The 27,167-nt window shown below is 42.5% G+C and overlaps 3 protein-coding genes and 1 long non-coding RNA gene across 5 annotated transcripts in view; 2 read left to right on the top strand and 2 right to left on the bottom strand.

The window, feature by feature from the left end:
* The window catches only part of LOC116358152 (uncharacterized), a 17,746-nt gene extending 15,167 nt beyond the window's left edge, over window positions 1-2,579 (top strand). For both annotated transcript variants that reach the window (XR_004206042.1, XR_004206041.1), the window contains 2 exons: window positions 1,923-2,015; window positions 2,175-2,579. This is a non-coding gene — a long non-coding RNA (uncharacterized LOC116358152). The remainder of the gene's footprint in view (window positions 1-1,922; window positions 2,016-2,174) is intronic.
* The window catches only part of rnasekb (ribonuclease, RNase K b), a 7,826-nt gene extending 2,191 nt beyond the window's left edge, over window positions 1-5,635 (bottom strand). The window contains exon 1 of the mRNA XM_020463667.2: window positions 5,397-5,635. Within this exon, the coding sequence (XP_020319256.1) occupies window positions 5,397-5,474 (78 nt within the window). The 5' untranslated portion in view covers window positions 5,475-5,635. The remainder of the gene's footprint in view (window positions 1-5,396) is intronic.
* Window positions 5,552-21,524, top strand: bacc1 (BPTF associated chromatin complex component 1). Its single transcript, XM_020463665.2, has 6 exons — window positions 5,552-5,986; window positions 6,117-6,211; window positions 18,790-18,891; window positions 19,182-19,408; window positions 19,639-19,743; window positions 19,887-21,524. The coding sequence occupies exons 1-6, from the start codon at window positions 5,966-5,968 to the stop codon at window positions 19,949-19,951; spliced, it is 615 nt and encodes a 204-aa protein (XP_020319254.1). The 5' UTR covers window positions 5,552-5,965; the 3' UTR covers window positions 19,952-21,524.
* LOC109872449 (protein FAM122A) lies at window positions 6,653-26,726 on the bottom strand. Its single transcript, XM_031808486.1, has 10 exons — window positions 25,857-26,726; window positions 25,658-25,742; window positions 25,383-25,439; window positions 25,109-25,155; window positions 24,983-25,037; window positions 24,766-24,833; window positions 24,591-24,646; window positions 24,409-24,493; window positions 24,070-24,304; window positions 6,653-7,411 (listed from the first exon to the last, which is right to left on the bottom strand). The coding sequence occupies exons 1-9, from the start codon at window positions 25,955-25,957 to the stop codon at window positions 24,190-24,192; spliced, it is 669 nt and encodes a 222-aa protein (XP_031664346.1). The 5' UTR covers window positions 25,958-26,726; the 3' UTR covers window positions 6,653-7,411; window positions 24,070-24,189.
* Window positions 26,727-27,167: the final 441 nt, after the last annotated feature.

The following is a 27,167-nucleotide window of genomic DNA, read 5'->3' on the forward strand; positions in this document are numbered from 1 at the left end:
GGTGAGCAAAAACATAACCACACGGGGGGACCTAGTGAATGACCTGCAGAGAGCTGGGCCCAAAGTAACAAAGCCTACCATCAGTAACACACTACGCCGCCAGGGACTCAAATCCTGCAGTGCCAGACGTGTCCGCCTGCTTAAGCCAGTACATGTCCAGGCCCGTCTGAAGTTTGCTAGAGAGCATTTGGATGATCCAGAAGAAGATTGGGAGAATGTCATATGGTCAGATGAAACCAAAATATAACTTTTTGGTAAAAACTCAACTACAATGTGATTTTCTGGAATTTTTTTTCTCATTTAGTCTGTCATAGTTGAAGTGTACTACCTTTGATGAAAATTACAGGCCTCATCTTTTTAAGTGGGAGAACTTGCACAATTGGTGGCTGACTAAATACTTTTTTGCCCCACTGTATACACCTGTTCTGAAAGGCCCAGAGTCTGCAACACCACTAAGCAAGTGGCACCATGAAGACCAAGGAGCTCTCCAAACAGGTCAGGGACAACGTTGTAGGAGAAGAACAGATCAGGGTTGGGTTATACATTTTTTTTTTTACATCCCACAGAGCACCATTAAATCCATTATTTAAAAAATTGAAAGAATATGGCACCACAACAATCCTGCCAAGAGAGGGCCACCCACCAAAACTCACAGACCAGGCAAGGAGGGCATTAATCAGAAGAAACAAAGAGACCAACGATAACCCTGAAGGAGCTGCAAAGCTCCACAGAAGAAATTGGAGTATCTGTCCATAAGACCACTTTAAGTTGTAGACTCAACAGAGCTGAGCTTTACGGAAGAGTGGCCAGAAGAAAGCCATTGTTAAAGAAAAAAAATAAGCAAACGTTTGGTGTTCGACAAAAGGCATGTGGGAGACTCCCCAAACATATGGAAGAAGGTACTCTGGTCAGATGAGACTAAAACATTTAAGGAAAATGCTATGTCTGGCACAAACCCGCCACCTCATCACCCCGAGAATAACATCCCCAAAGTGAAGCATGGTGGTGGCAGCATCACGCTGTGGGGAGATTTTTCCCCATGGCAGGGACTGGGAAACTGGTCAGATTTTGAAGGAATGATGGATGGAGCTAAATACGGGGAAATTCTTGAGGGAAACCCGTTTCAATCTTCAAGAGATTTGAGACTGGGACTGAGGTTCATCTTCCAGCAGGACAATGACTCTAAGCATACTGCTAAAGCAACACTCGAGTGGTTTAAGGGGAAACATTTAAATGTCTTGGAAAGGCCTAGTCAAAGCCCAGACCTCAATCCAATTGAGAATCAGTGGTATGACTTAAACGATTGCTGTACACCAGCGGAACCCATCCAACTTGAAGGAGCTGGAGCAGTTTTGCATTGATGAATGGCCAAAAATCCCAGTAGCTAGATGTGCCAAGCTTATAGAGACATACCCAAAGAGACTTGCAGCTATAATTGCTGCAAAAGGTGGCTCTACAAAGTAGACTTTTGGAGTGCTGAATAGTTCGTTTTTTTTACGCTCAAGTTCTGTTTTTTTGTGTTATTTCGTTTGTTTCACAAGAAATATTTTGCATCTTGAAAGTGATAGGCATGCTGTATCAATCAAATACTACAAACCCCCAAAACAATTTTAATTCCAGGTTGTAAGGCAACAAAATAGGAAAAATGCCAAGAGGGGTGAATACTTTCACAAGCCACTGTATTTAAGTACATATTGTTAAATAGGAACAAACCATTTAAGCTGTTTTTAGATTGATGTTGCTAGCTACTCTACTTATATACCTCAGCTACAGGAGCTGGCTAGCTAGCCAGACCGGTTATATTCTGTCACCAATGGCTTGTTTATATACTTTTTATTACAATTTGTTTTTCCATGGTATATAAGACATACTTCAATGTCTTACATTGTCAATAGATATTGCTTTCCTACCCCCTCCTCCAGGTTTGGTGAATGGACCAGGAGACATCCCATCCACCAGAACCAGTGAGTTCGGATCAGTCTGATTCTCTGTGCTCTGAGTCGGACCAGCTTGAGGTAGGCTGTACCTTCCAAAAGTGTTGTAAGGTACATATCTCCCATTTATAACACTGCACTAATTCATCACATTTTCTCACAGTAAAGTGTAACCTGTGTGTTTGCTTGTTTACATCTGTCTCCTACCCTGTTCCCTTTTATTCTGCTCCTGTTCTCCAGGACCTAGGGGTTCTGTCCAACACCCAGATGTGGATCCACCTGATGTCCTCCATTACCAACCACCCTACCAACTTTTCATTACATCATCTACAGCTACTGTTGTCATGTTCTGCTAAGAAAGTTCTTGCTCTATTATACTGGGTACATAAATACGTGAAATACACACATGATTAAAAACACTAGCACTGCAAACACAAAGAGAGCAGCAGTGCCTGGACTTTGCAGTCCCCCTTCTTCAAGTCCCCCTTCTGAGACTGGCTGCCTGATGAGAACAAGTGACAGGCAGAACCTCTCACCGACACAGCAACCACCTCCTCTATATCCCACACATCAGAATTCAGTATTTTAGTCTGATTGCCATGTGAGTGTACAAACAAATGTGAAAATAAATTAATGACGAACTTTGATAGGTTTCGGTACCGTTATGTTTTCAAATCTTTAATAGTCGTCCTGCCCCCCCCCCCCCCCCCCCAAAAAAACAGAGTAAAGTTGACCATAGCTGGATGCCATCTAGTCATGACCGAGAGGAAGAGGTAAAGCGAAAGGGATAAAGAACAAACAGCAAAAACATACATGATCAATTACAAGTATTAGAACGAACTATTAAAGACTACCAGAACCCACTGGATTCTCCAATTATATATTGAACAAACTACAGGGCAAAATACAAACCCTCCAACCCAAAAAGGCCTGTGGGGTTGATGGTATCCTAAATGAAATGATAAAATATACAGACCACAAATTCCAATTGGCTATACTTAAACTCTTTACCATCATCCTCAGCTCAGGCACATTCCCCAATATTTGGAACCAAAGACTGATAACCTCAATCCACAAAAGTAGAGAAAAATTTGACCCCAATAACTACCGTGGGACATGTCAACAGCAACCATGGGAAAATCCTCTGCATTATCATTAACAGCAGACTTGTACATTTCCTCAGCAAAAACCATGTACTGAGCAAAATGTCAAAAACATGTTTTTACCAAATGACCGTACGACAGACCACGTATTCACCCTGCACACCCTATTTGACAAACAAACAAACCAAAACAAAGGCAAAGTCTTCTCATGCTTTGTTGATTAAAACCGCTTGAAACTAGGGGGCACTATTTTTAAGTAAACCGCCTATTTCTCAGGACCAGATGCTAGAATATGCATATAATTGACAGCTTAGGATAGAAAATACTCTAAAGTTTCCAAAACTGTCAAAATATTGTCTGTGAGTATAACAGAACTGATATTACAGGCGAAAGCAAGTGACTCATGTTTTGAAACCGTTGTGTTCCTATGCACCCCTATTGGTCACTGAAAGGGATATCAACCAGATTCCTTTTTCTACGTATTCCCTAAGGTGTCTACAGCATTGTGACGTAGTTTCACGCCTTTATGTTGAAGAATGAGCGTAAACGACTACGTTGCGTAAGTGGCCAGAAAAACATACGGCATTATAAAATCCATGTAGACAAAATTGGCATAGAAACGTTTATTTCCATAGGGCTGGGAGATGAGACTGGGATGCAGCTTACGCCCCATCCTCTTCAAAACATGAAAAAAAAATGTATTTAAAAGAATTCGCATGGGCAATAAAACAGTTCGCAGCACCCGGCCTCACCCTACCAGAATCTGAAGTCAAATGTCTACTGTTTGTTGATGATCTGGTGCTTCTGTCCCCAACCAAGGAGGGCCTACAGCAACACCTAGATCTTCTGCACAGATTCTGTCAGCCCTGGGCCCTGACAGTAAATCTCAGGAAGACAAAAATAATGGTGTTCCAAAAAAGGTCCAGTTCCCAGGACCACGAATGCCCTAGAGCAAAAAAAAGAAAAACAGTATATACCTCAGCGCCACAGGTAACTTCCACAAAGCTGTGAACGATCTGAGAGACAAGGCAAGGGCCTTCTATGCCATCAAAAGAACATAACATTTTACATATCAATTATGGTGAGAATTTGTGGAACGTTTCAACAGGAATCTGTTCCAAAAACGTTGTAAATGACAAGGTTGCCAAAAAACTGATCGTGCTACTTTGTATGTGTTGTTTGTTGGCAACCTTGTACTTTACAAAGTTTTTTGAAGATTCCCGTTGGAACGTTCCACAAATTATACCCACCATACCAATTAGGATCTGACTAACAATACTGGAATCAGATATAGAACCCATTGCCCTTTATGGTTGTTGAGGTCTGGGGTCCGCTCACCAACAAAGAACTCACAAAATGGGACAAACACCAAATTGACTCTGCAAAAAATATCCTCAGTGTACAACATAAAATGCACCAAATAATGCATGCAGAGCAGAATTAGGCCAATACCCACTAATGATCAAAATCCAGAAAAGAACCATTCAATTCTACAACCACTTAAAAGGAAAGCAATTTCTAAACCTTCCATAATGTACAGAGAAATAATAAACCTGGAAAAGAGCCCCCTAAGCAAGCTGGTCCTTTGGCTGTTCACAAAAAAACAGAACCACAGGACAGCAACACAATTAGACCCAACCAAATCTTGAGAAAACACACAGATAATTACTTGACAAAAACAGAAAAGCTACAGTGCTATTTGGCCCTAAACAGAGAGTACACAGTGGCAGAATACCTGACCATCGTGACTGACCCAAAATTAAGGAAATCTTTGACTATGTACAGACTCAGTGAGCATAGCCTTGATATTGAGAAAGGCCGCAGAAGGCAGATCTGGCTCTCAAGAGAAGACATGCTATGTGCACACTGGTTTAAGCCGCAACATTTTTTTTAATGGTCTGAGTTTTGAAAATGAAGATTTCTGAAAGCTAATAATGCGACCACTGATTATACTTTCCTGTGGATATAGTGTGACACATTCCTACCTGCAAACGGGCACACCGGTAAAGTAAATTACATTTTATTTAACATTCTGGCTTGTAGAGGTCGTGAGAGGAAACTTCCCTGATCCAAATGCTCATTTATGCCCGACGTTGAATCCAATGCAATTCAACATCTGGTCTCCAGGCTGCTAGCTAGCTTGCGGCTGCCCAATTTGGCTCTAATTATCAGATAATGAAAAGCTAAAGTTACTTTAGCACACAATCACCTACAGGTGTCTTATCAAAAACCATGACTGTTAAGTAGCTAATATCGAAAGGTGGAAAATCTTGACACGACCTATAACTAACGCTAGCTATAGCAGATACTTTACTGGCAAGGATGGGGTGGGAGCTAACGTTAGCCAGCTAATTCTTACCAGCATGATGACTCCCCATATGCTGATCACTATTCCACAAGCGGCCATTTTCGGACCACAGAATAAAAGGGATGGCATTCTTGTACTTTATCTTTTCTAACAAAATAAACAATTTCGATACACTAATCTAAAACAGTATTTTCTTTTCTCAAAGGACGAGCGTCGTCCTAAACTGCATCAGATGACAATCGTTTCCTTCGTTAATTTCCGTAAATGTTCGCCTATTTCGGTACGAAAACCAATCATAATTGGTCCTCAGTCAGGCCCCGCCTTCTCCCTTTCTCGAATCTCGCGCGACAGTCACCAGGCTAGCTAGCTAGCTAGCTAGTTAGTTAACAAATCTTTATTAATTTATTTGACCGTTTTGTTGCGAAATTGAAAAATGTAGTTTTCAAAAGACAAAGTTACACTTCGTAAACGCATTAGTCTATGCGAATTTGTCTTGCGTCTTAATTGTTGAAACACTTAATTTGCCGCCTTTTATTGTAACTACCCTGCTTACGTTCGCTTCCCCTAAGACATTTGCTATTGTTGTTGCCTGGGATAGCAAGCTACAGTAACAGCCCAAAATGACTTCAGCCTCTACTAAGGTACGAACAGTCTAAGATCTTAAATAGTGCTTCTCTATTTTACTAGTAACCATAGTGTGAATGCGTCATATGATATGGCCCTAAGCTAATTTAATACTATTACGTTTCCATGTCTCTATTTCTGTGACAGGTGGGAGAAATCTTCTCTGCAGCAGGAGCAGCCTTCACCAAGCTGGGTGAGCTTACCATGCAGCTGCATCCAGTAGCTGACTCTAGCCCTGCAGGGTGAGTGTACACTCTCTTTCACTCACTCAAAACAATATGGGGATTAAGATTGAGTTATTCCACAATAAGATTGATGCTGAGACTCCGATTTTCACTTTAAAATATATGTCAAACAAAAACCATTGATTGCTAAGTTAAACATACCATACAACTCTATGCACAAGGACTACTTAACAATTTCCACAGAAAATTTGACAAAAACACATTTACTTGAATAATAGTGCAGATGCAACATTTGGTAATAGAATGACAGCACAAACCATCAAAAATGTTCTAAAAGTAAATATATTTTTGTTAAAAGTAGTAGTTGTCAGTGGCGACCCGTCATGATTTTTAGGGGGTGCTTGCCTGTTTTGCATTTTATTTTGGCATTAATATGTGTCACATATCAGTTTTGAACAATGTAGAAATATATATTTAGTTAATAAAGCTGCATACAAACATGGTCTCTTTTTTTATTTTCTTGAGTAAGGCAGCTCCAAAATGCAGGTGTTTTAGCCTAGCTCAGTCAGTGCTTTCTGTGGTGGTGGGGCAAGCCGGCAGAAAATACAGGGAGTGGCGTCGGGATTGGCTCAGTATTCTGTCACTCATGGGGACTTTACGTCACTGCCATGTGTAAGAGGAGACATTGAAAATTCAAGCCCTTTGGCTACCGTCATAGAAGTGCCCATCCAAGAAGGCTCAAGGTCATTGGCCACAGATAAAATGACATCAAATCATATTATATGTACAGAAGTTTTGATTGGACTGATCATGTCAACATCATACTTTCAAAATCTTAGCTAGCAGTCATCATCATGAATCAAGTCAAATCAAATTAATTTATATAGCCCTTCGTACATCAGCTGATATCTCAAAGTGCTGTACAGAAACCCAGTCTAAACCCCCAAACAGCAAGCAATGCAGGTGTAGAAGCACGGTGGCTAGGAAAAACTCCCTAGAAAGGCCAAAACCTAGAAAGAAACCTAGAGAGGAACCAGGCTATGAGGGGTGGCCAGTCCTCTTCTGGCTGTGCCGGGTGGAGATTATAACAGAACATGGCCAAGAAGTTCAAATGTTCATAAATTACCAGCATGGTCAAATAATAATAATCACAGGCAGAACAGTTGAAACTGGAGCAGCAGCACAGCCAGGTGGACTGGGGACAGCAAGGAGTCATCATGCCAAGTAGTCCTGAGGCATGGTCCTAGGGCTCAGGTCCTCCGAGAGAGAAAGAAAGAGAGAATTAGAGAGAGCATACTTAAATTCACACAGGACACAGGATAAGACAGGAGAAGTACTCCAGATATAACAAACTGACCCTAGCCCCCCGACACATAAACTACTGCAGCATAAATACTGGAGGCTGAGACAGGAGGGGTCAGGAGACACTGTGGCCCCATCCGATGATACCTCCTGACAGGGCCAAAAATGAAGGATATAACCCCACCCACTTTGCCAAAGCACAGCCCCCACACCACTAGAGGGATATCTTCAACCACCAACTTACCATTTTGAGACGAGGCCGAGTATAGCCCACAAAATCTCCGCCACGGCACAACCCAAGGGGGGGCGCCAACCCAGACAGGAAGATCACATCAGTGACTCAACCCACTCAAGTGACGCACCCCTCCTAGGGACGGCATGAAAGAGCACCAGTAAGCCAGTGACTCAGCCCCTGTAATAGGGTTAGAGGCAGAGAATCCCAGTGGAAAGAGGGGAACCGGCCAGGCAGAGACAGCAAGGGCGGTTCGTTGCTCCAGAGCCTTTCCGTTCAGCTTCACACTCCCGGGCCAGACTACACTCAATCATATGACCCACTGAAGAGATGAGTCTTCAGTAAAGATTTAAAGGTTGAGACCGAGTTTGCGTCTCTCACATGGGTAGGCAGACCACTCCATAAAAATGGAGCTCTATAGGAGAAAGCCCTGCCTCCAGCTGTTTGCTTAGAAATTCTAGGGACAATTAGGAGGCCTGCGTCTTGTGACCGTAGCGTACGTGTAGGTATGTACAGCAGGACCAAATCAGAGAGACAGGTAGGAGCAAGCCCATGTAATGCTTTGTAGGTTAGCAGTAAAGCCTTGAAATCAGCCCTTGCCTTAACAGGAAGCCAGTGTAGGGAGGCTAGCAGTGGAGTAATATGATCACATTTTTTGGTTCTAGTCAGAATTCTAGCAGCCGTATTTAGCACTAACTGAAGTTTATTTAGTGTTTTATCTGGGTAGCCGGAAAGTAGAGCATTGCAGTAGTCTAACCTAGAAGTAACAAAAGCATGGATACATTTTTCTGCATCATTTTTGGACAGAAAGTTTCTGATTTTTGCAATGTTAAGTAGATGGAAAAAAGCTGTCCTTGAAACAGTCTTGATATGTTCGTCAAAAGAGAGATCAGGGTCCAGAGTAACACCGAGGTCCTTCAGTTTTATTTGAGATGACTGTACAACCATTAAGATTAATTGTCAGATTCAACAGAATATCTCTTTGTTTCTTGGGACCTAGAACAAGCATCTCTGTTTTGTCCGAGTTTAAAAGTAGAACGTTTGCAGCCATCCACTTCCATATGTCTGAAACACAGGCTTCTAGCGAGGGCAATTTTGGGGCTTCACCATGTTTCATTGAAATGTACAGCTGTGTGTCATCCACATAGCAGTGAAAGTTAACATTATGTTTTCGAATGACATCCCCAAGAGGTGAAAATATATCGTGAAAACAATAGTGGTCCTTAAACGGAACCTTGAGGAACACCGAAATGTACAGTTGATTTGTCAGAGGACAAACCATTCACAGAGACAAACTGATATCTTTCCGACAGATAAGATCTAAACCAGGCCATAACTTGTACGTGTAGACCAATTTGGGTTTCCAATCTCTCCAAAAGAATGTGGTGATCGATGGTATCAAAAGCAGCACTAAGGTCTAGGAGCACGAGGACAGATGCAAAGCCTCGGTCTGATGCCATTAAAAGGTCATTTACCACCTTCACAAGTGCAGTCTCAGTGCTATGATGGGGTCTAAAACCAGACTGAAGCATTTCGTATACATTGTTTGTCTTCAGGAAGGCAGTGAGTTGCTGCGCAACAGCCTTTTCTAAACATTTTGAGAGGAGTGGAAGATTCGATATAGGCAGATTAGTTTTTTATATTTTCTGGGTCAAGGTTTGGCTTTTTCAAGAGAAGCTTTATTACTGCCACTTTTAGTGAGTTTGGTACCTATCCGGTGGATAGAGAGCCGTTTATTATGTTCAACATAGGAGGGCCAAGCACAGGAAGCAGCTCTTTCAGTAGTTTAGTTGGAATAGGGTCCAGTATGCAGCTTGAAGGATTAGAGGCCATGATTATTTTCATCATTGTGTCAAGAGATATAGTACTAAAACACTTGAGTGTCTCTCTTGATCCTAGGTCCTGGCAGAGTTGTGCAGACTCAGGACAACTGAGCTTTGAAGGAATACGCAGATTTAAAGAGGAGTCCGTAATTTGCTTTCTAATAATCATGATCTTTTCCTCAAAGAAGTTCATGAATTTATAACTGCTGAAGTGAAAGCCATCCTCTCTTGGGGAATGCTGCTTTTTAGTTAGCTTTGCGACAGTATAAAAAATACATTTCAGATTGTTCTTATTTTCCTCAATTAAGTTGGAAAAATAGGATGATCGAGCAGCAGTAAGGGCTCTTCGATACTGCATGGTACTGTCTTTCCAAGCTAGTCGGAAGACTTCCAGTTTGGTGTGGCGCCATTTCCGTTCCAATTTTCTGGAAGCTTGCTTCAGCGCTCGGGTATTTTCTGTATACCAGGGAGCTAGTTTCTTATGAGAAATGTTTTTTTTTTTTTTAGGGGTGCCACTGCATCTAGGGTATTGCGCAAGGTTAAATTGAGTTCCTCAGTTAGGTGGTTAACTGATTTTTGTCCTCTGACATCCTTGGGTAGACAGAGGGAGTCTGGAAGGACATCAAGGAATCTTTGTGTTTGTGAATTTATAGCATGACTTTTGATGTTCTTTGGTTGAGGTCTGAGAAAATTATTTGTTGCAATTGCAAACGTAAAAAAAATGGTGGTCCGATAGTCCAGGATTATGAGGAAAAACATTAAGATCCACAACATTTATTCCATGGGACAAAACTAGGTCCAGAGTATGACTGTGACAGTGAGTAGGTCCAGAGACATGTTGGACAAAACCCACTGAGTCGATGATGGCTCCGAAAGCCTTTTGGAGTGGGTCTGTGGACTTTTCCATGTGAATATTAAAGTCACCAAAAATTAGAATAGTATCTGCTATGACTACAAGGTCCGATAGGAATTCAGGGAACTCAATGAGGAACGCTGTATATGGCCCGGAAGGCCTGTAAACAGTAGCTATAAAAAGTGATTGAGTAGGCTGCATAGATTTCATGACAGAACCTCAAAAGATGAAACCACCTTTTTTTTTGTAAATTGAAATTTGCTATCGTAAATGTTAGCAACACCTCCGCCTTTGCGGGATGCACGGGGGATATGGTCACTAGTGTAGCCAGTAGGTGAGGCCTCATTTAACACAGTAAATTCATCAAGCTTAAGCCATGTTTCAGTCAGGCCAATCACATCAAGATTATAATCAGTGATTAGTTCATTGACTATAACTGCCTTTAAAATAAGGGATCTAACATTAAGTAGCCCTATTTTGAGATGTGAGGTATCACGATCTCTTTCAATAATGACAGGAATGGAGGAGGTCTTTATCCTAGTGAGATTGCTAAGGCGAACACCGCCATGTTTAATTTTGCCCAACCTAGGTCGATAGCTGAGCTGACTACACTGACTGTGCTAGTGGTAGACTCCACTAAGCTGGCAGGCTGGCTGGCTAACAGCCTGCTGCCTGGCCTGCACCCTATTTCAATCTACTGGCAAATCCTTTTTAATCCTTGTCATATGAAGAGAAATTATAAATAAAACGTATCGGTGCTCATCGGCCATTGGACATAAACATTACACAACAAGTTGGAAATCTCAAATTCAGTGGTTTGGAAGGAATCAGTGACAGTGGCTGTGTGGTGCAAAATCTGAGATTAAGGGGCTCTTTTCCAAATTTAAAATGATAAACAGTCAACATTGGCCATGCTGTCAATGAAGCATAATTTGTGCCACGCTCAAAACAACTCTTAACCTGGTGGACCGCCTCATCAACTGTTCAAGTGAGCCAAGCACAACAATGTGAGTCCAACATTTTTTTGTATGCTGCTTCTTAAATGATGTTATATACCAGGGATATACACTGCTCAAAAAAATAAAGGGAACACTTAAACAACACAATGTAACTCCAAGTCAATCACACTTCTGTGAAATCAAACTGTCCGCTTAGGAAGCAACACTGATTGACAATACATTTCACATGCTGTTGTGCAAATGGAGTAGACAACAGGTGGAAATTATAGGCAATTAGCAAGACACCCCCAATAAAGGAGTGGTTCTGCAGGTGGTGACCACAGACCACTTCTCAGTTCCTATGCTTCCTGGCTGATGTTTTGGTCACTTTTGAATGCTGGCGGTGCTTTCACTCTAGTGGTAGCATGAGACGGAGTCTCTGTCAGCGTAGTGTCCAGAGCATGGAGGCGCTACCAGGAGACAGGTCAGTACATCAGGTGACGTGGAGGAGGCCGTAGGAGGGCAACAACCCAGCAGCAGGACCGCTACCTCCACCTTTGTGCAAGGAGGAGCAGGAGGAGCACTGCCAGAGCCCTGCAAAATGACCTCCAGCAGGCCACAAATGTGGATGTGTCTGCTCAAACGGTCAGAAACAGACTCCATGAGGGTGGTAATGAGGGCCCGACGTCCACAGGTGGGGTTGTGCTTACAGCCCAACACCGTGCAGGACGTTTGGCATTTGCCAGAGAACACCAAGATTGGCAAATTCGCCACTGGCGCCCTGTGCTCTTCACAGATGAAAGCAGGTTCACACTGAGCACATGTGACAGACGTGACAGAGTCTGGAGACGCTGTGGAGAACGTTTTTGCTGCCTGCAACATCCTCCAGCATGACCGGTTTGGCGGTGGGTCAGTCATGGTGTGGGGTGGCATTTCTTTGGGGGGCCGCACAGCCCTCCATGTGCTCGCCAGAGGTAGCCTGACTGCCATTAGGTACCGAGATGAGATCCTCAGACGCCTTGTGAGACCATATGCTGGTGCGGTTGGCCCTAGGTTCCTCCTAATGCAAGACAATGCTAGACCTCATGTGGCTGGAGTGTGTCAGCAGTTCCTGCAAGAGGAAGGCATTGATGCTATGGACTGGCCCGCCCGTTCCCCAGACCTGAATCCAATTGAGCACATCTGGGACATCATGTCTCGCTCCATCCCCCAACGCCACGTTGCAACACAGACTGTCCAGGAGTTGGCGGATGCTTTAGTCCAGGTCTGGGAGGAGATCCCTCAGGAGACCATCCGCCACCTCATCAGGAGCATGCCCAGGCGTTGTAGGGAGGTCATACAGGCACGTGGAGACCACACACACTACTGTGCCTCATTTTGACTTGTTTTAAGGACATTACATCAGCCTGTAGTGTGGTTTTCCACTTTAATTTTGAGTGTGACTCCAAATCCAGACCTCCATGGGTTGATAGATTTTATTTCCATTGATCATTTTTGTGATTTTGTTGTCAGCACATTCAACTATGTAAAGAAAAAAGTATTTAATAAGAATATTTCATTCATTCAGATCTAGGATGTGTTATTTTAGTGTTCCCTTTTTTTTAGCAGTGTATGTATACTGTAGTGCAGGGATATATGTATACTACAGATAAGAAAGTAGTACTAAGTGTATGTTGTGTAGTAAGATGTTTGTAACCCATGTGCCTCACCCTAATAATTTGGTCTATTTACCCCTCTTAATTTCAACTACTGTTCTGACTGTTCTTCTGTAGCCTATAACCTGTTTTAGAGAAATGTAATCATTGAATATTGTAAGAGCTTTCATTGTCTGCTTATATGCCCCCTTTATTTATCCTACGGTTCTAGCATGGTGTACAGGGAGAGCACTGTAAGAACGGCCCATGTCGTAAATTCTGTTGCTGTACATTTCAAAAGTGCTAAACAAATAATTATATTGACTAGCTCGCTCATTGTCTTAATCGGAATTACGGATTGCCTTTTATCCACTTGTCGTCCCCTTATGCCATAGTTTGTACATCTCAATTGTCATGAGAAATCACATTTGTTTAAGCAAGTCAGCCATATCAGCTATGTTTTTTTTAAAGACAGTAAATGAGGCTGAATGACCTGTTTCGCTGCCAGACAAGGCTCCGCTGATAGCCAGGTGTAGCAGCGGTAAGATGTCGGGACAGCTTTATGTAGGCCCTAACAGTTTGTGGGCACCGTATGTCACTGTTATAGTGCAATTAATGTATTATTTAGTGTTGTGTAGTGGCTTTGCTGGTATGTAATTCCACTTTAAAACATTTTTTGCCCCACCAAGATTTACAGTGCCTTGCGAAAGTATTCGGCCCCCTTGAACTTTGCGACCTTTTGCCACATTTCAGGCTTCAAACATAAAGATATAAAACTGTATTTTTTTTGTGAAGAATCAACAACAAGTGGGACACAATCATGAAGTGGAACGACATTTATTAGATATTTCAAACTTTTTTAACAAATCAAAAACTGAAAAATTGGGCGTGCAAAATTATTCAGCCCCCTTACTTTGTAGCGCCACCTTTTGCTGCGATTACAGCTGTAAGTCGCTTGGGGTATGTCTCTATCAGTTTACATGCTAAAATCGCCACTGCTAGTTGTGCATAGTTATATGGTTTGTTTAACTTTGCAGTCGTTTGTTTTTGTTTGACATACATTTTAAAGTTGAAAATCTTAACATCACTCTGTTACTGTGGAATTGTCCAGCAATAACAGTAGCAGTGATTATTATTATTTATTTTTTGTTAGTTTACAAAGATTGCATAGAAAATAGATACGACAATTTCATTTCCATGTCTGTCTTGTCAATAAAAACAGCTGGATGTAATGACGTCACACCAAAAACAAACTTTTTCACAATAACCTACATTGTCGAATCAACAAAGAAAAGTGTTATCAAATATATTTTTCAAAATAACCACCCTTTGCCTTGATGACAGCTTGCACACTCTTGGCATTCTCTCAACCAGTGTCATGAGGAATGCTTTTTCCAACAGTCTTGAAGGAGCTCCCACACATGCTGAACGCTTGTTGGCTGCTTTTCCTTCACTTTGCGGTCCAACTCATCCCAAACCATCTCAATTGGGTTGTGGTCAGATGATTGTGGAGGCTTGGTCATCTGATGCGGCACTCCATCAATTTCCTTGGTCAAATAGCCCTTATAAAATCTGGAGGTGGGTTTTGAGTCATTGTCCTGTTGAAAAACAAATGATAGTCCCACTAAGTGCAAACCAGATGGGATGGCGTATCGCTGCAGAATGCTATGGTAGCCATGCTGGTTAAGTGTGCCTTGAATTCTAAATAAATCAGTGTCACCAGCAAAGCACCATCACACCTCCTCCTCCATGCTTCAGTGGGAACCACACATGCAGTGATCATCCGCTTACCTACTCTGTATCTCAAAGACACAACGGTTGGAACCAAAAATCTCTAATTTGGACTCATCAGACCAAAGGACAGATTTCCACCAGTCTATTGTCAAAGCAAAGCAAGTCTCTTCTTCTTATTGGTGTCCTTTAGTAGTGGTTTCTTTGCAGCAATTAGACCATGAAGGCCTGGTTGACGCAGTCTCCTCTGAACAGTTGATGTTGAGATGTGTCCGTTCCTTGAACTCTGTGAAGCATTTATTATGGCTGCAATCTGAGATGCAGTTGACTCTGCAGCAGAGGTAACTCTGGGTCTTCCTTTCCTGTAGCGGTCCTCATTCGAGCCAGTTTCATCATAGCGCTTGGTTTTTGCAACTGCACTTGAAGAAACTTTCAAAGTTCTTGAAATGTTCCGCATTTACTGAATTTTTCTGCATTTTGTTACGTTACAGCCTTATTCTAAAATGGATTAAATACTTTTCCCCCCTCAACAATCTACACAAAATACCACATAATGACAAAGCAAAAACAGGTTTTTAGAAATATTTGCATGTTTATGTAAATAAGGCATGTTTTTATTTTTAATGTGTATTCAGACCCTTTGCTATGAGACTTGAGATCTTGAAATTGAGATCAGGTGCATCCTGTTTCCATTGATCATCCTTGATGTTTCTACGACTTGATTGGAGTCCACCTGTGATAAATTCAATTGATTTGGAAAGGCACAAACGTCTATATAAGGTCCCTTAGTTGACAGTGCATGTCAGAGCAAAAACCAAGCCATGAGGTCGAATTGTCCGTAGAGCTCCGAGACCTGCTTGCAAAGGCCATGTAAAGCACTCTCAGACCATGAAAAACAAGATTCTCTGGTCTGATGAAAACAAGATTGAACTCTTTGGCCTGAATGACAAGCGTCACGTCTGGAGGAAACCTGACACCATCCCTACGGTGAAGCATGGTGGTGGCAGCATCATGCTGTGGGGATGTTTTTCAGGGGCAGGGACTGCGAGACTAGTCAAGTTTGAGGGTAAGGTTAACGGCAGAGCGATCTGTTGAAGGACTTCAGACTGGAGGCGAAGGTTCACCTTCCAAAAGGACAACAACCCGAAGCACACAGCCAAGACAATGCAAGAGTGGCTTCGGGACAAGTCTCTGAATGTCTGAGTGGCCCAGCCAGAGCCCGGACTTGAACCTAATCGAACATCTCTGGAGAGACCTGAAAATAACTGTGCAGCGATGCTCTCCATCCAACCTGACAGAGCTTGAGATGATCTGCAGAGAAGAATAGGAGAAACTCCCTAAATACAGGTGTGCACAAAAGCCCGCATTTATAGAACGCAATAATTGACTAATTTGCCATATTCTAATAATTCTCATGTGCCAACATATCTCCACGGTCCCTGCCATGGTAAAACTTGCTGTCCTGTAGATCTGAAATAATTGGATGGTGAAACTTGCATCCAGCCGACCAGAAAAAGAAGGGGAAGCAGTTCAGGCATTCTTGAAAGTCAGGACAATCCTTGTCAAATCAAATCAAACTTTGCCACATGCGCCAAATACAACAAGTGTAGACCGTACTTACAAGCCCTTAACCAACAGTGCAGTTCAAGAAGAGTTAAGAAAATAGTTAGCAAATAAGCTAAAGTAACACAATAACATAACAATAACAAGGCTATATACAGGGGGTACCGAGTCAGTGTGCGGGGGTACAGGTTAGTCGTGGCCAACAGTTTTGAGAATGACACAAATATTAATTTTCACAAAGTTTGCTGCTTCAGTGTCTTTAGATATTTTTATCAGATGTTACTATGGAATACTGAAGTATAATTACAACCATTTCATAAGTGTCAAAGGCTTTTATTGACAATTACATGAAATTGATGCAAAGAGTCAATATTTTCAGTGTTGACCCTTCTTTTTCAAGACCTCTGCAATCCATCCTGGTATGATGTCAATTAATTTCTGGGCCACATCCTGACTGATGGCAGCCCATTCTTGCATAATCAATGCTTGGAGTTGGACAGAATTTGTGGGTTTTTGTTTGTCCACCCACCTCTTGAGGATAGACCACAAGTTCAATGGGATTCAGGTCTGGGGAGTTTCCTGGCCATGGACCCAAAATATAAAAAAAATTTGGGTTCCCCGAGCCACTTAGTTATCACTTTTGCCTTATGGCAAGGTGCTCCATTATGCTGGAAAAGGCATTGTTCGTCACCAAACTGTTCCTGGATGGTTGGGAGAAGTTGATCTCGGAGGATGTGTTAGTACTATTCTTTATTCATGGAAGTGTTCTTAGGCAAAATTGTGAGTGAGCCCACTCCCTTGGCTGAGATGCAGCCCCCACACATGAATGGTCTCAGGATGCTTTACTGTTGGCATGGAGTATATGTAAATTGCCATCATACAAACTGAGGCAGCAGACTTTCTGAAAATTAATGTGTCATTCTCAAAACTTGGCCACGACTGTACATGTAGGTAGGGGTGAAGTGACTATGCATAGATAATAAACAGCGAGTTGCAGCAGTGTAGAAAACAAATGGAGGTGACGTTAATGTAATAGTCCGGTGGCCATTTTGTTTAGCAGTCTTATGGCTTGGGGGTAGAAGCCGTTAAGGAGCCTTTTAGTCCCAGACTTGGCGCTTGCCGGTAGCAGAGAAAACAGCCTGACTTGGGTGACTGGAGTCTCTGACAATTTTATGGGCTTTCCTCTGACGCCGCCTATTATATAGGTCCTGGATTGCAGGAAGCTTGGCCCCAGTGATGTACTGGGCCGTACGCACTACCCTCTGTAGCACCTTACGGTCAGATACCGAGCAGTTGCCATACCAGGTGGTGATGCAACCAGTCAGGATGCTCTCGATGGTGCAGCTATAGAACCTTTTGAGGATCTGTGGACCCATGCCAAATCTTTTCAGTCTCCTGAGGGGGTAAAGGTTTTGTCGTGCCCTCTTCATGACTGTCTTGTTGTGTTTCGACCATGATAGATCATTGGTGATGTGGACACCAAGGAACTTGAAACTCTCTACCCGCTCTACTACAGCCCCGTTGATGTTAATGGGGGCCTGTTCGGCCAGCCTTTTCCTGTAGTCCACGATCAGCTCCTTTGTCTTGTTCACCTTGAGGTAGAGATTGTTGTCCTGGCACCACACTGCCAGTTCTGACCTCCTTATATGCTGTCTCATTGTTGTCGGTGATCAGGCCTACCACTGTTGATATCAGCAAACTTAATGATGGTGTTGGAGTCATGTTTGGCCACGCAGTCGTGGGTGAACAGGGAGTACAGGTAGGGACTAAGTGCACACCCCTGAGGGGCCCTAATGTTGAGGATCAGCTTGGTAGACGTGTTGTTTCCTACCCTTACCACCTGGGTGCAGCCCGTCAGGAAGTCCAGGATCCAGAGGGAGCTGTTTAGTCCCAGGGTCCTTAGCTTAGTGATGAGCTTTGTGTGCACTATGGTGTTGAACGCTGAGCTGCAGTCAATGAACAGCATTCTCACATAGGTGTTCCTTTTGTCCAGGTGTGAAAGGGCAGTGTGGAGTTTGATTGAGTCATCTGTGGATCTGTTGGGGCGGTATGCGAATTGGAGTGTGCCTAGGGTATCCGGGAGGATGCTGTTGATGTGAACCATGACCAGCCTTTCTAAGCACTTCATGGCTACCGACGTGAGTGCTATGGGGCGGTAATCATTTAGGCAGGTTACCTTCGCTTCCTTTGGCACAGGGGCTATGGTGGTCTGCTTGAAACATGTAGGTATTACAGACTCAGTCAGGGAGAGGTTGAAAATGTCAGTGACGACACTTTCCAGTTGGTCCGCACATGCTTTGAGTACACGTCCTGGTAATCCATCTAGCCCCGGGGCTTTGAATGTTGACCTGTTTAAAGGTCTTGCGTCACTGGGCAGCTCCCGTCTGGGTTTCCCCTTTGTAGTCCGTAATAGTTTTTAAGCCCTACAAAGAAACAATTGTATCTGCCGTTTCCATTATGCACGGCAATGTTTTTTGGGGGTGATAAATCTGGGTCAATGGAAACCTTCCTACTGACTCTTCTCCTTTCTTCTTCCCATTACTATGCCCCTCTCCCCAGAGCCAAATGGACAGAGACAGAGGTCGAGATGCTGCGGTCAGCTGTGCGGCGCTTTGGTGATGATCTGAACAGTATCAGCTCTGTGATTAAGGAGCGCACTGTGTAAGGACCCTTCTGTCCCCTCTTTCTTGCAATCCATGTTTATTCTATCCTGCCATACTTTTAATCTTTCTTTCTCCCTCTATCTCATCATACTGCACCCACTCTTACAAATCTTTCATCCATTGATCTTGTATCTTTACTGCCTTTTTTCTAAAGAAGACATCTGGTGGGGTTGACTTCAACTCCTGACATCTCTGTTGGCAAATGACCTTGTTTACCATTATACATCCTATGTTTAAACCTGTATGAAAATCACATAACCAATCTGTTGCCTCCTCTGTTTTATGCAGAGCCCAGATAAAGACAACAGTGAAGAGGAAACTGTATGAGGACAGCAGGGTGCCCCTCTCCTCCGACTCCCCCAAAAAGATCACCAAGAAGACCACAGTCATCATGGCAGCCGCACTAACACCCGTGGCCCCCACTGTCATCGCGGTGCCCACCTCACAGGTTGTCGTGACTACAGGGCTGCAGAGCCCCTCTATGCCCACTGCCATCAAGAAACAGAAAACAGCAGGTAAGTGGAATGATACAGGCCTTTACGTCATGGGACAGGGATCGTAATGAATATGGCTTGTATACTGATTTTAGTTTGTCTTTTGACTATGGATGAAAATCGAATAAAGACATTTCTTTTGAAATATGCTAACCCTTTTCGAATCAATACTTGTGATGCATTTACCGCAAATATTGGCTGACTTGAATGTATGTGCAAGTTTACTAACATGTTTCCCTGTCTGTGTGTAGATGTTACGCTCAGTGCTCTGAATGACTCTGATGTGAACAGTGACTTGGTGGACATTGAGGGACTGGGAGATAGTTCCAACACCAAGAAGCTCAACTTTGATCAAGGTGAATGATAATATCTGCTCCATCACTGGCTCTCAATCAACATGGTTCACATTGTGGCATTATGCCAAAGTCTAAGGTATTTAGCTGAATAGTGTCTTCATCAGTTCTGTCTTAAATCTATGTCGCTCATCTTGTTTTCCCAGAAAGCCTCAACCTGGACTCCAGCCTAATCATGAACTCCAGTGACCTGCCCCTCCTGTCTCGCTGACCTCTAACCCACTGTACCATTGGGTTGGAAACACTCGGTCCCTATATCACCAGAGAGCAGACTACAGTTAGTATCTTTGTTACAGAGCATTTTTGGACACATTTAAGCAGATGTGTATTTTTATGAACAGACCCCTCTCCCCATCATGTACTTCTCTATTCAGTCATTTCTACTGAGGAACCCTTCTATTTGATGTATAGCTTTTTTGTATTGTAACATTTATTTGCTCTGCTAATTTTCAAAGTAGTGTATTGCAGCTACATATGCTGTTCATGATCTCCAGAGAGAAATGGTGTTTCAGTGCAGATGTCCATTGTGTAATGTAGAGTGAGTGTACATGTTGTCTACCACTGGTTGATATTTATAAATGCAAGACACCAGCTATGGTATTTCATTTTGTTCACAATGGTTGTGCATGACATGATTCCTCTTATGTTGATGTGTAGTAAAATGTTAATCTCTTTTGTGTCTGTTTCACTGGGCTCGAAGAATGTGACATCTAGTGGCTGTTATAAAAAAAGATAGCAGAAATGTATAGGTGACCAAATCAAATTATCTATGGAGACAAAGGAAAGTCCACAGGTTTTCTAAAATAACAGTGACTTTTTATCATGATATTTATTTATATATATAATACAATATTTAAAAGGTGTACATTCTCACTTTCTTGTGCTTACAGTTCCATAAAAATACAATCTTCTCTTTATGTAGAGACTTGTCAAAGCTATTTACAGTTTGAAAATACTTGTCTGAATGTTCTGGCAATGTGCTTTAATTCCCTTTCTCACCTCTTCTCTCTCTCTCTGTTTTATTCTATTGTCAGTAAAAAATAAAATAAAAGGGTAAAAGGAGCCCTCTAACACTGACATGTCATATTTGGAAAACAATCATTAAGATTGTGGCTGTTCACATTCTTTTTTTTAAATGTGATATTTTGTATAATGACAACAGCAACAATAATGAAAAGGAAACAATAAAATAATCAGTAAATGGCAATACAAGTGTGTTTAACTGACCTCGCAACAACCAGCTGGTCTCCTTGTTGAAGTATTGCAATTGAGACGGCCAGACATGGCTTCTGTTTGTCTCCTAGATATGTCACCTTAGTCAGACCCATGCTTATCTCCTACAGGCAGTGGTCTCATATGACAGGACACTGGGAAACACTGCTGATAAGGCATGAAAACCCTGTGGGTCAACTACAATGAACTTCAACAGATTATTTTATATTTGGCTTCAGATCATGTCCAAATGTATTTATTTCCCTCTAGTTTATCTTCTGCAACAAGGATGGGATTGGTGAAACTACCATTGAATGTTAGTGCCATTTGATTGCAAGTTTTACTTGTAGGTTAACCGCAGATTAAAATGGAGTTAGCTATATCACAGATCAGCATCTTCTGTGGATGTTCATGTCATTTGACTCAGTATGCATTTACAGGATATCTCCCCATAATTAGGAAAGAGTATCGAATACATGTGTCTGAAAGCTAGTCTGTCTGTACAATGAGTATGAAAAGGTAATCATTTGGCTTTGGCAACGTGAGTTGATCATCTACACTAGGATCTCAATCATACACCTTGGCGAGAAATGGAGCTGTGATGCTGGTTGTCAATCTAAACAATGTATGCAGTCAAAATATTAGAATAAGTGAACATGAATATAACTTGAACTGGAGGTTTTTATTTCCCTCCAAATTCACTGATTGTCACTAAGGAAAAAAAAATCCTTCACCTAAAATCAGTGGTTAAGATCAGCAGATGACCCTCAACCCTTGCTGACCCAAGCACTTCTCTGAGACAGGACAGAGAGTAACCTGATGAGAAACGAGCAAATTAACCAAAATATACAAAGCAACAGCATGTCTTAAAATCAGGATATGATCCCATTTGTGTAACAGCCATATTGATTAATAATGTGAAACTAATACTGTGCAAAATTGTGAAATTGGAAGTAGAAGGTCTACAAAAAGGAGACATTTGCTGTAAAACTCAGCTCTGGAAAGGGTATTTGAATTAAGAGTATTACAGTTACTGTCGATAACATTGTTTTTGTATAAGACACTGCAGCTTATATAGACTATATATTTCACAAGTCAAAAGGTCTGGAGGTCACATAGTCAAAAACCACATAACTTTCCCATAAATTACATCAACCCAAACAGCATGATATGCCCTTGATGTCACTTATGTTATCTATCTACCAGGGTACTGAGCATGTATAACCATACCACTTTACAGAATTTGAATAAGACCGGTCAGCAATGTAATCCATGGGAAAAATGTATGTTAACACCCCACAGACTACCTCTGTTAAAGTACTCATATAGAAAAAGGGTAATATCACACTCTACCCAGAGGACTGAGATCCCCAGTCCTGGTCCTTTCTATCTAACTAAAGAACACACACACACACCTGTCAAGAGGTGATTCCTTCGTCAAGTAAATGTGTTGTAAAATTTTCAGGTGAAATTGTTCAAAGTAGTCCTTGTGCATAGAGTTGTATGGTGTTTGACAGTTTTTTCTATTTAAAATGTGAGTCTGTAGCTAGGTTTCCATCCAATTGGCGACAGATTATCATTTGAATATTCTAAAATACGGTGGTGGTTTCCACCAAACTGACCGATAATAATCGGTGTGTGATGACAGTGCACACAAAACATACTTTTTCGCTTAAGTTTTCACTCTACCAATACTTTGGTCACAAACAGTTGTGTTAAATAGCAAATGTGCCTACACTGGTCTTGGCACCTGCGCTCTAGCCAATACAATGCAGGTTGCCTAGTCTACATGATGAGATTATTATGGATAAGAGCCAGAATATTTTTATTTGTCAAAATGGCAGTCAAGTATCGATCATCATGTCACCAGAATAAGACTCGATATTTATTACAAAGGAGCATTGTGCACTTTCCCCACCCTGTGAAGTTCATAACTTATTTCATCTGTAGGCTAATAAACTGCATTGTTTCCCTGAGTTGTAGTGGGAGGACAACACGTCATCGTGTGACTCCAAGTTTACTTCGATATGATGGTTATTTTATCAATATTAGAGCATAAAGCCATTTCTCGCATAATCTATTTTACAGACAAAAAGATCCCATCATGTCGAATTAACAAATTATCTGTCGGCATTTAGGAAATTGTACTGAAACTTCCTGTTACCATCACAGCTGTTGTAAAAAATGTTTTTATAAAATATGACTTTACTGGCATAAAAACTGTGGATGGAAACATGGTTTGTGTCACTCTGATACAGTGGAATTGCTCTGTCATGTCAATGACAGATTTGTGCTAAAATTTGAGTTACCAGTATCCACGCAGAACAATCATTAGGATTGGGCCCTTAAGGACCAGGATTGGGAGGGTCCTCTGGGCAGAGCTTTGCTTGGGGATTCTATATTTACAGTACAAACCCCCACAGCCAGAGAAAGTGAGGGGCCATAAAGGCAGCCCTGGTTATATCCTCATATTCACATGTCAATACACTATTCACATATACACCGGCTCGGCAGTCCGCTGTGGTGACTTAATGTCTCATGTTTGAGAGCTAACTTCTGGACTATCAAAGAATACTGGACCATTGGGTCCCGTTCAGTGGGATATAACGTTCCCTCACCATTACCCCTGAACACAACTTTAGACAAGGCCTTTTCTTGACTATTGGAAGACTATTGGAAGTCATTCTGTTTTACAGTACCAGTAACACCTCTGGATATGAGAAAAATAAAATCCCAACAAGGAAAATTACAACCATAGTTGACATTGGTTATCACAACACAACCCACATGTCAACTACAGCGAAAAGTGAGCCCAGAAGTTAGTCAAATTACTTTCTAAGTTCTTTCCCATTGTCATCACAATCTCTTCACCCTGACACTACCTTACAATGCGCTGGTCACCAACTTCCTTTAGCAGGGCATTTCCTGCAACCTTTTGATCATCAAAGCACGGGTGCCAATCTTTGTATAACATCTAGATATTATCTTGATTACAAATCCAGATCTGATTACTTCAGGAGCCAAGGAATATGTTTCCCCAAGGCTCTGATGGTTTGAGAGAGAGGAGTGCTCCCTGATAGGCAGATTGCGTAGAAACTAAGGTTCTGATAGGCTTACTGAGTTGATTCCCAGGCTCTGTAGGTGGACCGAGTGGGTGGGGCTGTGTTGAGAGGGATCCAGGGCCCTGACAGGCTGACTGTAGTCCTGGTCTATGATAGGCTCCTAGTGTTGGGGTGTCTAGATGTTGGGCTGGTAAGAGGGGGGAGGAGACAGGGACAGTGGACTACCCTGGGGACTGGCATCACACACAGACACACCACCTGTAGGAGAGTCTGCTGATGCCTGGGACACACTGGGGGAGGGGGAAAGAAGGAAATATAGAAAGAGGTTAACAGAGATGCAGCTAGCACCATATTTGCAAGAGTGTGTTTGTGTGCGTATGTTTCTAGTTCTCACCTGACTGTGTAACTAGTCCGGTGAGCAGGTTCTGTTACCCCGGCAACAAACAGCTTCTTGGGCGGGCCATCAGACTCCACACCTCCTACATGGCAGAACAACAGGATGGAGGAGAGGACACAGACAAACACACACACCAAGACTGAGCAAAGTAAGCACTATTCTTGAAGCACCGTTCTTACCTTTCCTTTTCAGTGGAGTCAGGGCAGGCCATCTCACAGTAGAACTGACTGTAGGCCTGGTGGGGGACACATTTTGTGTTAAGATGGTGTGGACACAGTGTCAGTCCACAATCATAGGATGGCAAATGAATCTGCACTCAATTTAGTTTGCCATACAGCGTGGAACTCAACTTACCCCCTAAACCTTCGAGTTGGACTAGGGGACGAATTGGGTGTGACACCACTGTCCTGTGAATGGAATCCCTGTGAAAGACAGCGACCAATATAAATAAATAATGGTCAGAAGCCTCTTTATCCATCTATTTATTAATCATTCATTCATTCCACCTCTGTCCATGCTTTGGTATGACAAAGCACTACAGTCACATGCAGAACACAGAGGGATTACTCACCCCTGATGAATGGTCATGCCAGTGACTGACAGGAGGAGGGACCAGGTTGGAAGCACTACAGCAAGAGAGAGAGAAAACATAGTAGTGTGTATGCATGTGCATTTGTACAGCGTTTTACTACCATACCTTAGTCTCTGAAGACTCCCCCTGAGTGTCATCTCTATATTCTCAACCTGGAACAAAAATAAAAAAACTTCCAGTCAGTGGTCATACACCACACATACTACAGCATGCTACACATAATACAGCACACACTCTGAAACACCAATGTGAGCACTCACATAAGATAACCTCACACAGAACTGTACTAACACACAGGCTAATGCATAAGCAAACACTCAAACCAGCATCATTACTCAGAGGCAGGCATTTGCACAAATATCCCTAACCTTGTCCTCACCTGCCTTTTGTGGTCTGGTCTCTCACCACCCAATGAGAAAGGGGACAAGGGGACGGCCTGTGGAAACAAGACTGAAGGTATTATTGTCGGCCTCCTCTTGACGGAGTAACTGACAGAATACTGAATGATAACAGACAGGCGACCAGAGACAGACAGAAATACATGGAGATTGAGAGATCAGAAAAACACTGAAGGCATTTCAACACCAACTTAGTCAGACACAACACACACACACACACACACACACACACACACACACACACACACACACTCACCCGATAAGGGCAACTGGGATTCACAGAGACACTGCTCCGCCGATACCGGACTGAACTAGTTGGACTGAACACTGTCATACCATCACTGTTACACGGAGGGAAAACAAACAATACAATAAAACTCAGTCATTCCAAAGCAGACATGAAAAACAAAATGACATACAGTTGCATTCACTCAGAGAATATCAATTTCACTGACCTGACACTTGTGATCATGGGGGCGCTGTTCGATCTACGAAGGGCCCCTCCTCCGCTCCCGGTAGTTGCGCCTGCGCACTGGTCCACTTCCATTCGTTCCATTTGTTGAAATCCCCGGCCTCCAGCCTAGCAGCGCGAGCTGTCGGCCTAAGAGTGTTCACAGGCGGCGTACGGTCCTAATCTAGCTCGGTGAAAGCCCGACCTGCAGGCCTCACACACAAAGCTTTCGATCCAATTCAGAGCCGCTAAAATCAGCGGGAAATGTACTTGGTGTCTTCCTTCTATCTCATTTTGTTAAATGAAGTCAGACTTTTGACTCCAGTTACTGCAAGTGACTATTCGTAGCTAGCTAGCAAGCAAGCTAACCTTATAATAAAACACCCAGAAACCCAATTTATATGGTTGCACAAAGGCTAAACAAACAACGCATTGAAAAACACTAAACTAGCGAGATATATCCCTTACAATAAATGTTAACGTAAATTAGGTTAGCAGGCCAGCTGGAGACGTGACTTTTTAAGATTAGCTAGCTGGGTAGCTAGCAACTCCAACTGTTGGCTAGCAGCTAACCAGTCAGTCAGAATAAAACGGCACTGTCCTCAACAACAATATAACCTTTGGTTTTGGTGCATCCTCCGGTTAAGTTGTTAATTGCGCAATCGACCAAATCTCCCAACATTTGAACTATATCGAAATATAACTAATTGAAAGATTTTACACCATAGTCCTCCAACAACTAGAGGTAGTTCGTCATCTGTGATTACAGCGCCTCTCCTTGGCTAGATAGAATATTGCGCGAAGGAGATTCATTGCAACATGAGAAGGCTGGAGTGCTGCATGAGGACATTGTCTACTCCTCTGACGAGAGGGAGGGAGATGTTCTGTGAATGAATACAGAGTTCAAATATGTGTGAGGGTGTCAGATTAAGCAATGTGCAGTGTCAGAGGACATACAGTATTGTATGTAGACCAGATGAAAGGGAGGTTCATTAACCTACCCTCCTTATGGATTGGCCAATTATCACAGGACACTCCCCCTAAAGTCCAGTCTTCGTTGGCTGGTGATCACACAAATAAAGTTAAACACAAACAATAAATAGACCACACTGTTCACGATAACTGTGATTATACTTTAAGACCCTGGGATGTTTGTGCTTAAGCAGAAATAGTTTCCTCTTTACAGTCCTATGAAGTTACTGTATATTTCTGACTCTGCTCAGAATCCATGTACTGTTCTCAGGTTGTGCCACACAGACTGTTCTCTAGAGTCTGTGGACTGATCAGTGAGTGCCAGACAGGTTGCTTGTGAGTT

This window comes from Oncorhynchus kisutch, linkage group LG28 (genome assembly GCF_002021735.2).
Source record: "Oncorhynchus kisutch isolate 150728-3 linkage group LG28, Okis_V2, whole genome shotgun sequence".
Lineage (NCBI taxonomy): Eukaryota > Metazoa > Chordata > Actinopteri > Salmoniformes > Salmonidae > Oncorhynchus > Oncorhynchus kisutch.